General features: G+C 35.4%; 1 protein-coding gene across 2 annotated transcripts in view; it reads right to left on the bottom strand.

The window, feature by feature from the left end:
* Positions 1-14061, bottom strand: part of LOC120634152 (complexin) — a 358168-nt gene that overhangs the window by 54500 nt on the left and 289607 nt on the right. Inside the window, exon 1 of one of the 2 annotated variants that reach the window (XM_039904568.1) lies at positions 9831-10080. The exons of the other annotated variant lie outside the window; for it this stretch is intronic. Within the exon in view, the coding sequence (XP_039760502.1) occupies positions 9831-9843 (13 nt within the window). The 5' untranslated portion in view covers positions 9844-10080. Of the gene's footprint in view, positions 1-9830; positions 10081-14061 lie in introns of those variants that run through there. 2 annotated transcript variants of the gene reach the window in all.

Below are 14061 nucleotides of genomic sequence, written 5' to 3'. Positions count from 1 at the left end.
AATATGTTTTGTTTTGGAGATGTTGCCCTCTCCGTCAAATCATCATTATTTACTTTAGGCTATTATTACCCCAGCTCTGGACCCGGGACAAATCTAACCTCGGTTTGAACCCACATTCGGTTTGACGAGCTAGGCAATTTGTAAGATATAACAACCTTCGCTTGATGTCGTATTCCCGAAATATCAGAAATATATCTTGGCTTCATATCATAGGTAATCCCAAGATAACAAATTCCTCATGATTTAAGTTATGTTTTCAAAAGCATGTAAACAATTGAAGATTAATCATCATTTGATTTCAGATTTGATTTTGAAAAGTTACATCCATCCGTACTTGTATTCTAGATCGTATTTTCTGTGCATTACGCAACTTGCCTCTAATTACTTTATGGAGATTTAATGAGCATATTTGGAAATAGTGTGTTAAAGAACTTTTCAGCGTCACCTTCAAATCTATCTAAGGCAATCATATTAACATTGTTGACGTTTTTATTTTAGAATTATAATCCTTATTTAAGGGAAGTTAAGGGATCTGATACATAAATAATGTACTGCTTAGTGATAACAGTAAGCCCTCGGGGCAATAGTTTGTAGAATTCAATAATTTGTGTACCTTGAATAGCAGGTGGAAGTCACTTTAGTTATTTTGAATGATATTATTCGTTTGATTAATGAATTGCGTTACGGTTCGGTTCGCTGGAGTTCATTAATATTTTGGGTATTCAACCGGAGGGAGGGTTGGATGGCGATAGTTTACATTTGAATGAATAATGACTAACCAAACATCGTCACTACACATTTTTTATACTTAAACTAGATTTTTTTTTCCTTATAGGTATGGTTGAAAACTTGACTTAAATTTGCTACAAAGTGGATAAGGTATAAGATTAGCTTTTTATTTATATTTTTCACTACAAGTTATCCCTTCAGCGACTGCAATCACACCTGGTGGTAAGTGATGATGCGGGTGAACTTGTTAGAGAGTATAACAATAATATTAAACCCATATATAGCCACGACCGAAGCCCCCACTAGACTAGACCTGAGAAAATTCTGAAATTATTAATTTTCGCTCTCGTCTCAAGTGGTTACCTATTCGACTTCGCCGGAATTTGCACATTCTTTCTATTCTCTACTGTGTGTTGTTTTTTCCTTCTTCTCCACCTTATTTAAAGGAAAAATTTGAATTCGTTGGTCGCCCTGGTGAAGTTCTCCGTACTGCAAGGAAATTGATCTTAAGGGTGCCTTCACATAATTCATCTTTCTTCCACCGATCTTTCACTGTTCAGGCTGTTAAGCTTTGGAATGCCTTGCCTCTTGAAATCCGAGAGGCACAGTCTATTACCATTTTTAAAAAACTTGTCAAAGATCATTTTCTGTCTGCATCTGCGGATCTTTAACTTGCCTATTCCCTTCTGTTTTATTTGTGGTTTGACAATATTGTATATATTTATTTATTATTGATATTAATTATATAGGTATATATTAATTATTATCACTATCTATATATTTTATTGTAAGTTTGTTATATGTACATATTATATTTGTATATATAGGTTTATGCATGTTTATTTGCAACACAGTACAGTTAAATGCACCACCTACCTCTCTTCTTGAGCTGTTTTTAGCGCCTTTGGTTGCCTGGAAGAGATCGCTATGTAGCGATAAGGCCGCCAAATTGTATACCTTTTGTTAAATTTTTACTGTTAATTTGTTATGTTTATGTGGTGTACAATAAAAGTGTATTCATTCATTCATTCATTCCCAAATCGCCCCTAACGGGAATCAATCCCAGAATGTCCAACAAGAAATCAAAAAAACCACACCGCTCACTGCTGCTATTTGAATAGATTTACAAGATTTACTTTTGTATATATATTAGTTTAAAACAAATAATAATTAGGATATATCTGTACTGAAAATAAAACTGTAACTGGCTAAATTCTGTACATTGAAGATAATATTTTGTCGATACATTTTTATCGGTTTGGCCGCGCATCACGCTGATACTACTGAATGAATTGAAATGAAACCATGCATGTTTTGAATTCATACTACGAGGTAGGACATAAGATACTTTTTATCAAGAAATTCAGCACAGTTCGTTTGAGAGAGGAAGTGAAAATGTTTGACGATTTTACACCCAAACTCCTTCGAATTTCTAGGTTGTTATATCAGTTTAGGTTATGTTTTTCGTTTAGATATGATGAATATGATTGGAGATAGAGGACATAACTCCGCAGTGGACTGCAGCAAACCCCTCACTTAAGTTTAACTATACTGATTACCATAGATGTTTCCATATATGTGAGGACTTTAGGTTTAAATACATGATCAAATGCGGACTGGAACTGCTGGTCACTGGTGTCTCAAGACCATAAAATGTATAATAATTTTCATAAAATAATTATAGTGCGACGGCCGATTGGCGCATCGGGCAGCGACCCTGCTTTCTGCGTCCAAGGCATGACTGTTTTTCAGTGTCTGGGTGTTTATATGCATATTATAAGTATTTATGTATATTATTCATCAAAATACTCAACAGTCTTCTTAGCACGCATAACAAAAGCTGCGTTTACTTTGGGGCTAGATGGCGATGTCTGTATTGTCGTAATATCTTTATTTATTTATTTATACAAATGAACATTCATCCATTGACTAGGTGATTACAAAAAAAAATAAGTGATGAAGTACAACGCACTTAAAAATATCTCTTGCTATATGTGGTTGTGTTTGCACTGCGTAGTGACAATAAAAACAGCGACCTCCACTTTATAAAACACAATAAACAGCCGCAAATAAAAGAGCAGGCGTATTAGCTCTCCGCCGCACTTACTCTGTGTCATCAGCGTATACATTTATACAGAATTTAAGCCGTACTCTGTGTCCGTCTAAAAGCATACCGATGTAGTCCAGGGAATGTGTGCTTGGGGCGTGCGCACACGAGCAACTTATGTCTCGCACACAAATTATAAAACAACCACCGATTGACGCAGTTGGCAGCAACCCTGACTTCTGAGTCTAAGGATGTGGGTTCTATTATCGCAACTGAAAAATGTTTCAGTGGCTGGGTGTTTATCTGTATATTAGAAGTATTTCTGTATATTATTGATAAAAATATTCTTACTTTGAGGCTAGATGACGATGGTGTGCATTGTCGTAGTATATTTATTAATTCAATATTTTATATTAATATTATATATAAATTTAATATTTGAGACCCGACTTCACTATATTAATAGTTCTACTAGTAAAGACTTTAATTGACACCAATATTGATGGAGTTTTGAAAAAATATGTGACGGCCATTTTGGACCGATTTTCATGAAACTAAATAGCTAAGAACACTCCCAACTAATTCGCCTTTTAAACAATTCGAAATCGGTTCATACGTTCGGGAAATACGATGTCACAGTCAGACACACATATAGACACGTCAAACTTATAACACCCCGTTGTTTATGCGGCGGAGGTTAAGAAATCCGAATAATCCTTTACAAATAAACTTAGTGATAAGTTTCGTTGCTATTGAACACTTATTTAACCAAATAACTATTTGTTTAAAGAGAGTTAGGACTTTAATTTGATTTCAGGTGGGATTTGTAACCATTATGGCAAAGAATAAGCGATTAAAAGTATTGGATACCACGCAGGGTTGGTGCTACGAGGTAGATAGAAACTCTATATTTCTGCCTCTTACAAAAGACGAGGTCTAATGATAAAGTAAATTACATCTTCATTCCATGTCATGACTTACTTACTTTATTAGTGATAAAGTAAATCCAAAATAATATTCGACCAACGATTTTCTTAATGCACCTGATTGAAAAGGATGTTCAAGAAATCCAGCCCTAAGATGTTGCAACAAGCGATGAAACTATGTATTATAAAGTCTTTTTATGAAACTTAGGTTAGTAAGTTTTAATAACATTACTAGCAGTACCCAAAATAAACTAATCTTTTTAAAAGTAGTCATGGAAAACAGATTCCAGTTTCCTATTGGAGAATAAACTTTATCATCGAAGAAAATGATGTGGAGACAAAAGTTGCTCGTGTGGAAACACTGCTATTGCACCTCCCTCCCACTTATTACATCTCTCTTTATTCTGACAAAGAGGGGATTTGTGTAATGGCTATCCTTTTTCCGGAGTTCAAAAAGTTTTGGCTTTAAGATGCTAAGTTTTATATGGTTTTATGGGAGGGGATTTTTTTCTTTGTCGCTTGTCAGAATGGGTGTTAAAGTATTTCAAAACTGGTGATGGTAGTACGTTATTGAGAAAGTTTTGTGTGTCTGTACAAATTCATATAGAGATCTACATCTCTATATTAATTTGGAGTGATTTTGAGTTACAAATTGTTTCTAATTGCCTCGTTGATTGATGAAATGAATACTCTTTTTGACTATGAATTGCCAGGTTCTGGGTTCGAGTTCCAGGTTTGAACATTTGGTTCAAATCTGGAACTCGAGTTAGGTATTGGGTTTTATTGATGAGAATTTATTAAAACCAGCCTCAAGTAAGAAAATAAGCATTGTTCAGTCCTTGGATCGGACAGAAAATTAAGCAGTCATGTGAAAATCTTAATATATATAATTCTTTTGTTCGTGTTTGTCACCTAACCGTCTGGATCAATGTGTATGATATTTTGTGTGTTTTCATTGGGTTCACGTAAGGTTTGAAATGCTATTGGACGCGGTAGGTCGCGCTGCTTTATGTGCCAAGATGACGTCAGTCCGGTCGGCTAGTAACCAATAAACTCAAAAACCTGCATTAGTACAGCGTGGTGGGTCTAAGCTCTAAAATATTCTCTCCTATGAGAGAGGAAGCCTGTGCCCATCAGTCTGACGTTAAAAGGCTGATGATGATAAATTCGTCAATAGATTTCCCATTCGATATTCCATTGTACTTTTACCAGTGTACTAAATTCCGCCTTGCTACCGTTAAAAAGATTCTTACTTACATGTCAAAATAGGACACTAGGATGCTTTTTGTCTAGCGCAGGGAAAAATCAAATTAGCCTAGATATAGTTTCATCCTAGGGAATAGCCTGAATGTCTTGATTTGGCTTAAAGCCAGTGTCTAAATTATTGACTTCCGTCGCATAAGCCACCCTGGTATATATTAAGGCTATATGTTTTCAGAAGCTACTTTATCTAGATTTTCTGGCTATCCATGGAAATAAAATCTTAAGTTTAAAAAGTAAAAGAACTGAACCCTACATTTATAAAATATCACATCCAATATTTTACTTCATTTTCCGAAAGGTTGAAACGGGTAACTGAATTTAGAACACTCATCTCTGAAAACACTCTCTAAGGAATGAATTTTTAAAGTACCTTCCAGATATGTTCAAATTACAGATCTTTGAGTCTACAGAGGTAGGCTGAGATTATTATGACACTGTATTATTTAATGGCCGATTGGCGGACTCAGCAACGACCCTGTTTTCTGAGTTCATCTGTGGGTTCGATTACCACAACCTGAAAAATGTTTGTGTGATGAACATTATTGGTTATCAGTGTCTGTGGGTGTTTGTATTTTAAGTATTTATGTAATTCATCAAATATTCATCACTCATCTTACCCATACCACAAGCGATGTTTACTTTGGGGCTAGATGGCGAATTGTGTGTGGTCGTAATATATTTTTATTTATTTAATTCTATTATTAGGTAGGTGTCCGCTAAGAAAAGTTTCGCTGAAATAAATTTAGGAGATGCCGCCAACATTTCTTATTCGACGAATAAGAAATGTCTTATTCGAGGTTTTAAGATTTTTATTATTTGCTAATCCTTTTATTTGAAATCATTTTTAAGTAAACCATTTTTTTGAGTTTTGAAGTAGTCTGTCTTTGATTGCACACAAAGTACAATAACGAGATATTCTTTGGCTTTTCTTTATCTCTCCTTTCGACATAATATCCCGCGAAGCGAACAAAGCAGAAACAGTCTACAATGCGATGGAGTCTGGCTTTCGGAGGCTTTTGTTGAAAATCTAGGTTTTGACAAAAAAATATTTTGATTGTTGAGTGTTAACTTTTCTCTTTGTTACCCAACGTGCTTGTTATGTCGACTCTTCGGGCGCAGTGGCATGCTATTTAGCTTTATATTCTGAGGTTCCAGAGTTCAATTCTTAGCAGGGTTGAAAACTCTACCATCAATTTAAAAATCAGTTTAAATTCTGCCGTAAAGCTGTGAAGCAAACCTTAGTGGTTAAGCGGTGAGTGCTGCGGTCTAATAAGCGGAGGTCATTGGTTCAATTCGGCAGAAGAAATATAGGAATTTACTACAAAGGATTGCTGTACTTTGAGTTTGAAGGCTGGTTTGACGATTTAAATGCTTTGAAGGGACATCCTTAACATGCTCATTCTCAGATACGTAAGGTTGAAGAGTAGCCCCCTACTGATCCATCACCCTTTCAGTTGACTCTCATGGTTGGCTCAAAATATCTAATTTGGTTCTTAACTGGGCCACGCTAAATATTAGTTTTTGTTTCTAGTTTCTTATCACACCCCAATTAATTAATTTTGATATACATCTCTTGTTGAACTTTTATTTTAAACGCGAACACTTTTATGATTTCAAATTTTAGTAACCAAAAAAAGGGATTTGGGTGATTTAGGACTTCCCGAGCGGATTTTTAGCAATTTAAATGCTGTTTTAGATTAATTCTTAAGATTAATAATGTATTTAACTGCTTTTAACACCAGTGAAACCTAGCTGTTACCCCCGACTTCGTCCGCGCAGTTATAAAGTAGATTAAAACACTCCTTGTAAAGTTTTCTTCCTATGAAACTGAAAAAAAGTCGTCGCGGGTTTTCCCGCATTATAAAATAATTGTGATTTCTTAACCTACCTTTTCGTCAAAATCTGTTTTCAGAAATAAACGGATATTTAAGAACTTGTGCTTACTAAGTTAATCATTCTATAAATTATATGAGCTCGAGATATATCTATTTAAAACGTTTTTTTAAGGGTTGATAAACATTAATAACAATATTTATTTAGAAAAAAATTGTTTTATCCTAAATTTCATTGATAAACTTGACTGCAAAAAAAAACTCTTTTCCACTGCAGTTTATGCGCTACATGAGTGGAGATGGTTTTGTAAGATCCACTTGAATTGTTTAAAACATCAATTTAAAAACAGCTTAAAACTGTAACACGGAAGCATGTTAGTGGCGCCCGAAAACCGATTACCTCCTTAAATTACACCAACGTTACATCGCCCATGCAATTGTAACTCTTAAACGTATAACCGCAAAGGTTACAATGCCTCATCAGTGTAAAAGTACATTGCGTACTGCATGGTCCGGGGTCGACCCTTTTGGCGCCGAGCCAAGTAGGGTATGAGGCTCTACGTACCTACGGCCTGGTTGTAGGCCAAAGTCTGCCCGGTTAAATGAAGTGACTCTTTATTTAAGCGACTCGAAATTTCTAGGCATTCTGTTACAGTAAAGCACCGACTGGCATCTTGGTTATGCCCCTCAATAGCTTTTAAGTTTTATTGAACGTATGCTACGAGTATTATTACAAATGCGAAAATGTGTTTGTCTGTTTCTCCTTCCTTTACGCCCTAACTAACCGAGTAGCTTCAGTTTTAGCGTAGAGTTACTGGAAAGGACGGAGAGTAACATATAATACTTTCTATCCCAGGAAAATAAACGGTTCTCACGGGTTTTGTAAAAAACCGTAATAAACGCATTGGGTTAACGCTAGTTGTAAAATAAATTATAACATTTATGGTTCCAAAAGCTCTGTTTCGAGTGTTTGAACACTCAAAAAGTTTTGAACTGACTCGAAATTTTAATACAATATTGCCTTTCTATAAAGGAATGTTTTTATATCATATTGAAGACTGATCTACGAGGAAGTGTTGCCAGTTTAGCTAGCAAATGAAGCTTGGGATTAAACTGTATCACTAGATACCTACTGAGTGACAAAGTGTGACCGTCGTATTTAGAACACTTGTAGTAACATATAAATCTGTTGCGAGACTTTGATAAGTTAGATTATTATTTAGTGATGATGGAATATGGTAGCAAAAGACAATATTTATCCTAGATTCTAATGATAAATAAAATATATGTAGAGTTTTAATATTTACTAATACAGTTGTAGATGGACTTCCTTTTTTAGCTATTCGTAAAATCAAATAACATCATCATCAAAGCGGTCATCATAACCGGCCCAATAAAGGGCATGGATCTCCTGGCGGAGTAAGAAAAGTTTAGTCCGAAGTCCACAACGCTGGTCCAGTGTGGATAAGCATACTGCACATGCCATTGAGAACGCCTTGGAGAACTCCCAGGCATGCAGGTTACCCTACGGTGTTTTTTCTTAAAATAACAAAATTCCGCCAAGATTGCGGTGCGACACCGGTCCTCGCGAAAGGTAGCCAAAGCTCTAACCACTCGGCTATTACGACTAAGTAAACCTAATTGATTCAAGTAATTTAGACAAGTGGAAGTAAAACCAGTGGCAATTCAGCAATTCAGAAGTGAATCCGTACACCAGCTGCTAAAGGAGCTATAGGAGGAGGATAATACTTAAAATGCTGCTCAGATTTTCATCAAACACGGTTTAAAACTGTTTATCATCATCATCATTAAAGGCCCACCACAGGGCACGGGTCTGCTCCCACAATGAGAAGGGTTTAGGCCCTTGCCCACCACGCTGGCTCAGTGCGGATTGTTGAATTGTGATAAAACTGTTACGATTAAATATTTCTTCAGGAAATAGAAACCGCATTCAGAAAAGTCCATCTTTTAAGATGACACGGGCATACATACGAGAAATAAGGAAGAAGACTGACTTATCAGATAATCTCAACACAAGATATTCTGTTAAGCTTTCGTAAAAGAAAAAAAAATGCGTTTCGAACAAGAAGTAAACCCGTTTAAGGTTAGGTTAGGTTACTAGAAGCTGTCAAATTCATTTTCGATTTGACGAATATATGCATTGTTAACACCATAATATATTTACGCTAACCATATATCGATCCTTTAGAAAGTCGATCCGAGCTTCAGTAAAGACAGAGGAAATAAAATCCTTATTTTTGATTTAGGTTGGATTAAATATCCAGTTTTTGTAACGAAAATGTCTGAAAGTTGCCAAGTCTCGATAGTAATTCGAAGAATGTATGCCAAGTCTCGAAATGGTTACAAAAGGAATTCCAAGACTATCTCGGTTTATTTCTTTAATTCCTGTATTCCATTCGCACCAGACTTATTGTCGGCATCATTAAATCATGCTCTTCAGCATGTTGATAGAGCATAATGACCAATGAGGTGTCTTCAATTATGATTTCGACCAATGTGCATAAGTTTAATATCCAACCAATAAAATAGTCTAGAAGTGACTAAAACGAATCACTCTTTGCTTCATAAAATAATATCAGTTCTTATAGTACAGAGAACTGAGTTTTTGCTTGACAAAGGATGTTTAAATAACATTTTAAACAATGATAATTTTATAATTTCCGCGAATAATAAGTGCTGCAAGGGTCTTTAATCATAAATTATATTTCAAGCCGCAAATATCTGTTTAATGAAATTTTCCGAAACGAATTATTCGATTTGATTAATTTCTTGTTATATTCCCGGAATATTTAATCAGATTGTAATTTGGTTCTGTTGTTCGTACAGTTATTTGCACAGTAAATAATTCAATTTTCGCTTGTAACTTAAGGCACCTTTCTAAAACGTGGACATTATATGATATAATAATTATAAGGTTAAAAGTAAATGATCAAAAAAAGAAAGTTACACATACTAAATAGCAAGATTGGGTTAAAACTTATGGTATATTGTATGGTAAAGAAGTTGACTCACCTATGAAGTTCATCTTGAATGCACTAACGCGAAAATTGACTACAACCCTAAACCTAAACTAACAACTCGCCATAACAAAGCGCCGATATAAAAATATCTTTCTTAATCTTTAAGTATTAATTGAGCACCAATTTTTTTCTATAGAGAATACATGATACGTATCGTTAAACTAGTACTAGGATAGCAGAAAGGAGTAAGAAGTTGTTCGAGAAATTACATTATGGACACGACACGACCCTCCGTCGCGAGTGGCGGCGGGCCAATGCTGGATATTCCCTTACGCACCCCCTATTTATGCAGGCAAACTCACACAGGCGCAGTAGTTCTCACACCCCTCACCCACACAGGGATGCTTAAGTGGGTGCAAAAGGAAATGGAGGAGCTATTGTCAATCTGTAATGGGGAAGGAAAGTTGGTTCCCGTCAATTTGTGTCTATAATGATTGTAATTGCCGATATTCGCTCTGCGCCAGAAATATAAACGCGAAATCTCTCGGGCCTTTATGAAGCCCCGGTACCTAATTCAGACCCTTTATCTTTATTCAGCCCACCCATCTTTCAACAAAAATAATACGTACTTCAATTGAAAGCTAACAGTTAAATAATTTAACCTTACATTTATTTAAATTTTTGTGGCCCAGTTTCGAAAAAAATTCTACGACTGAAAAAAAAAAAGAAAGAAAATTCGAGAAAACTGTGAACATACCATAAATTTCCGACGCATTGCGAACATTTTTTTTTTTAAATAGGTAATTTTTGTTGGTGGTTAGAAAAAGGTCTATCTTTTTGAAAAAAAACTATTTCGTCGATCGCCAATACAAAATGGTTCCTATAAATAAAAGAGTAAGTAAGAAAAATTGGTTGTATATTTTATTTCCCCTTTACGCACACACCTAAAGCGGACGGCCGTTTTGCGCATGTGTGATGTAAGAACAAAGGGGTCGCCGACAGGGGGCGTGGCTTGGTGTATGTGTGAGTGCGTTAAATCTTTTATAGGTCGATGCATTAAGTAATTTAGTATTATGGCTTGCATTTGACAGAGGGAATATACGCGTTTTGTGGGTCGACTTGAGTTTCTTTAAAAAGTCGAGATGTGAGTAAATCAGCCACTTTATAACTGACTTGAAAAAAGGGTGGGTTTAAACAATTGCTCTATGTGTCTGGTTAAAAGCTGGTGCTTACCAATGGCAGATCGAGTTGTAGGATGTCTAGCCACTAAAACCCCCTCGGTGGCCGTCCGCAGCACATATTTGGGAGGTTCCGGGATCTGACCTAGACCTACCTGTTCATGCTCACTGTTTTTATAGTTTATGGGGTATATTTTTTGAAAATATTTTTGTAGTAGTATAAGAGTATAAAATAAAAAAATAATAGATAATCGTAAAGTAATAAATATAGGAGAGCTTCTTGTAACGTAGTACTACTAATAAAATAGTAATGGTTATTTCTGCTGCCAAGAAGAGTCCGGTCTTTTTAAACATATATGAAACGTCAGGTATGTCTATTTTTAGTGCCTCTACCACCGATCCGCAAAGCAGATTCTACCTTTGCACTTTTCCATTACCAACATTTACAATCATATTCGAACTACTTTGCGATTAAGAAATTGATCAACTTTATACTAACCTGTAATAAATGTGTTTTAATATATTGTTTGAACATATGTATTGCCACGACGAAGCTATAGACATGAAATTTGGATTTTTTGAGTGGAATTAAAATAATACTTGAACTGTATGAAAATTAAAAATACGTGTTTGTACTTTAATTGCAATATATGAGGGCGTTGAAATTATAAAGTGGGGTTACTAGGTCGATGCGAAATATAAAAGAGTTTCATTAGCACATACCTACTACAATAGGTTTGTATTTCTTGTTAAACCGAATAATTTTAAGCTGCTCGCGGAAAATGAAACCATTTCTATAATAAGCGCAGGTTTTTTAAGCAATAATCCTTTAGGAATGAACTCGGCTCGTTGTTTCCGAAGCAGTCGGCCAATAATTTTTTCGTTTTTCGAAAAACGGAAACCTCGGTTTGACAGTTTAACTCGCACCTAGACGATTTTTAAACTCCCAACGCACAAACTTTATAAGTTGGATGTGTCTATTTGTATGTGGCACCTTAGCGCACGAGCCGATTTTGATTGGTGAATTAGCCGGAAGTGTTCTTACCTTGATTTGATAAAATTCTGTCAAAGATGGCCGCCGTCACAAAATGCCGGTTTAAATATCTTTCACAACTATCACAATGTGGGTATAAATTTAAAGGGCTCGACTTGTAGAATAATGTACATGATATTAAAAGTCAGGGGTTTGGATAGAACCAGGCGTTACTTGGCGGAATTCCACTATATATTGTGAATATTATGCTTAATTTGCTATACTAACGCGAAAAGCAGGTAAAACGTGCCTAATTTAACCAAACAGGTCTTTGACAATGCACCCTCTGCACTGTTGAAGATCTGATTGGTGTGGAGTATAAAGACTTGAGAAATTATAAATTACACCATACAGATTCTCTTGCTTTTCGGAATGTAGCAAATTAAGCTTAATTTTCATAAAAAGTCGGGGTTTTAAATCATTAATTTATTAAAAGAAGGGGCGGCGTACGTTTCATGTTATTTTGATTAAATTATGATATATATTACAAATGCTTCGTTGGTCTAATGATTAGCATGTTCAACTGCGGATAACGAAGTTCTGGGTTCGATTCTCGGGTGTGGCCAAATATTGTTAGATTCAGTGTTTTTTTCTGTTAAAGAATTTTCAGTACCAGTCCGCTGTTAGGAAATTGGCGGAGTCAACCTCCGTGCTTCGTAAAGAACGTTAAGCCGTCGGTCCCGACTAGTATTACTAAGTTTTGATAATAGTCGTTAAAAATTTGAGACACGGTTTTACAGCATTGACCAACCAACTATTTTAATAGTAGAAATAAGCGTGACAGTAGTACTATCCCTGGCGAACTCTCTACTAATAAAATATAGCTTATAGGTATATGTAACTCTCTCTATCTCCCTGCGATTCGTTTGATGTTGTCTGTCCACCCGAGGGGTCGATCAACACTGCCAACCAAACGTAGTATTTATATATAACAAAGCCGTGCACACGGATTTGCAAGCGTAACCGTTTGTGTAATAAACCTTATGCAATTAATAAAAGCAAAATAACTCCTATTTGCTTATTCACTGACGTACTGTTTCAACAAATGCTTTTGTAAAACTTTTCCAAACAAAAGGATTGCTCTTTTAAATACGATGCAATTTCTGTGGCAAAATTCCTCTAGCTCGGTTCAGAAGTGGAATCCAAAAATTAACAACCTGGCTAAGTTTTTTGTGGGCTCTTCTTAGACCAGGACGCGTTTGGAACCCTCCTTGCTTTAGTTTTAAGATAACGAATGCAGTTATCACCATCACCTAATATTAGTGGTAACATGTTAAATGTAACGCTTCATAAGTGCCTGTGATAAGGTCTACATGAATAAAACATTTATGAATTTGAATTTGATTTTAAATACAATATAAATGTTTTTTTTTTATGAATTCCGTAGAAACCCTTCTATTTCTCGGGATGAATTCTATATCAGTCTCTGTTACATTACGTTACTCGTATTTCCGTTCCAAATTTCGTCGAGACCAGTACTATTTGTTAAAAGTTCAAACAAATAAACAGACAGGCTTTTGCATTAAAATTTAATCACTACTTATAAAGTTCGAACACGCACATCTAACTTTTCTTACTTATGTCTGTTTTTGAAGCAATTTAATATCACTTGCATTAAAGGCGATTGAAAACATAATGAAACCTGTCTGCCAAAGAGTTAGTAGCCTATATGTCTGAGGTTAATAAAACTGCCTTACTCCCTAACAGGTTAGCCCGCTGCCATCCGACCATAAATACTTAAAGGTAGGATTTTTATAACTCTTTCAATGTCTCTCCTTAAGTGATTTATAGCTCGTACTGGAGGTTTTCTTCATTTCATATCATCTGCATACCCTGAGCATACCCTCTATGCACGCCACTGCCAGTATGAGATGTTGTGATGATGATGATTGAATATATATTTAATAATTTTTTGAGAGCGCACTATAATTTATTTATTTATTTTATTTATAGTTTTTATTTGTACACAACAATCATGTTCTAAAAAACAAAAAAATAAAAAGGCGGCCTTATCGCTAAATAGCGATCTCTGCCAGGTAATCTTAGGATTAAACGAAAACTAAAAAGAAAAA

Source organism: Pararge aegeria, chromosome 23 (genome assembly GCF_905163445.1).
Source record: "Pararge aegeria chromosome 23, ilParAegt1.1, whole genome shotgun sequence".
In the NCBI taxonomy this organism is placed as follows: Eukaryota; Metazoa; Arthropoda; class Insecta; order Lepidoptera; family Nymphalidae; genus Pararge; species Pararge aegeria.
This window is presented reverse-complemented; position numbering and strand designations above follow the sequence as displayed.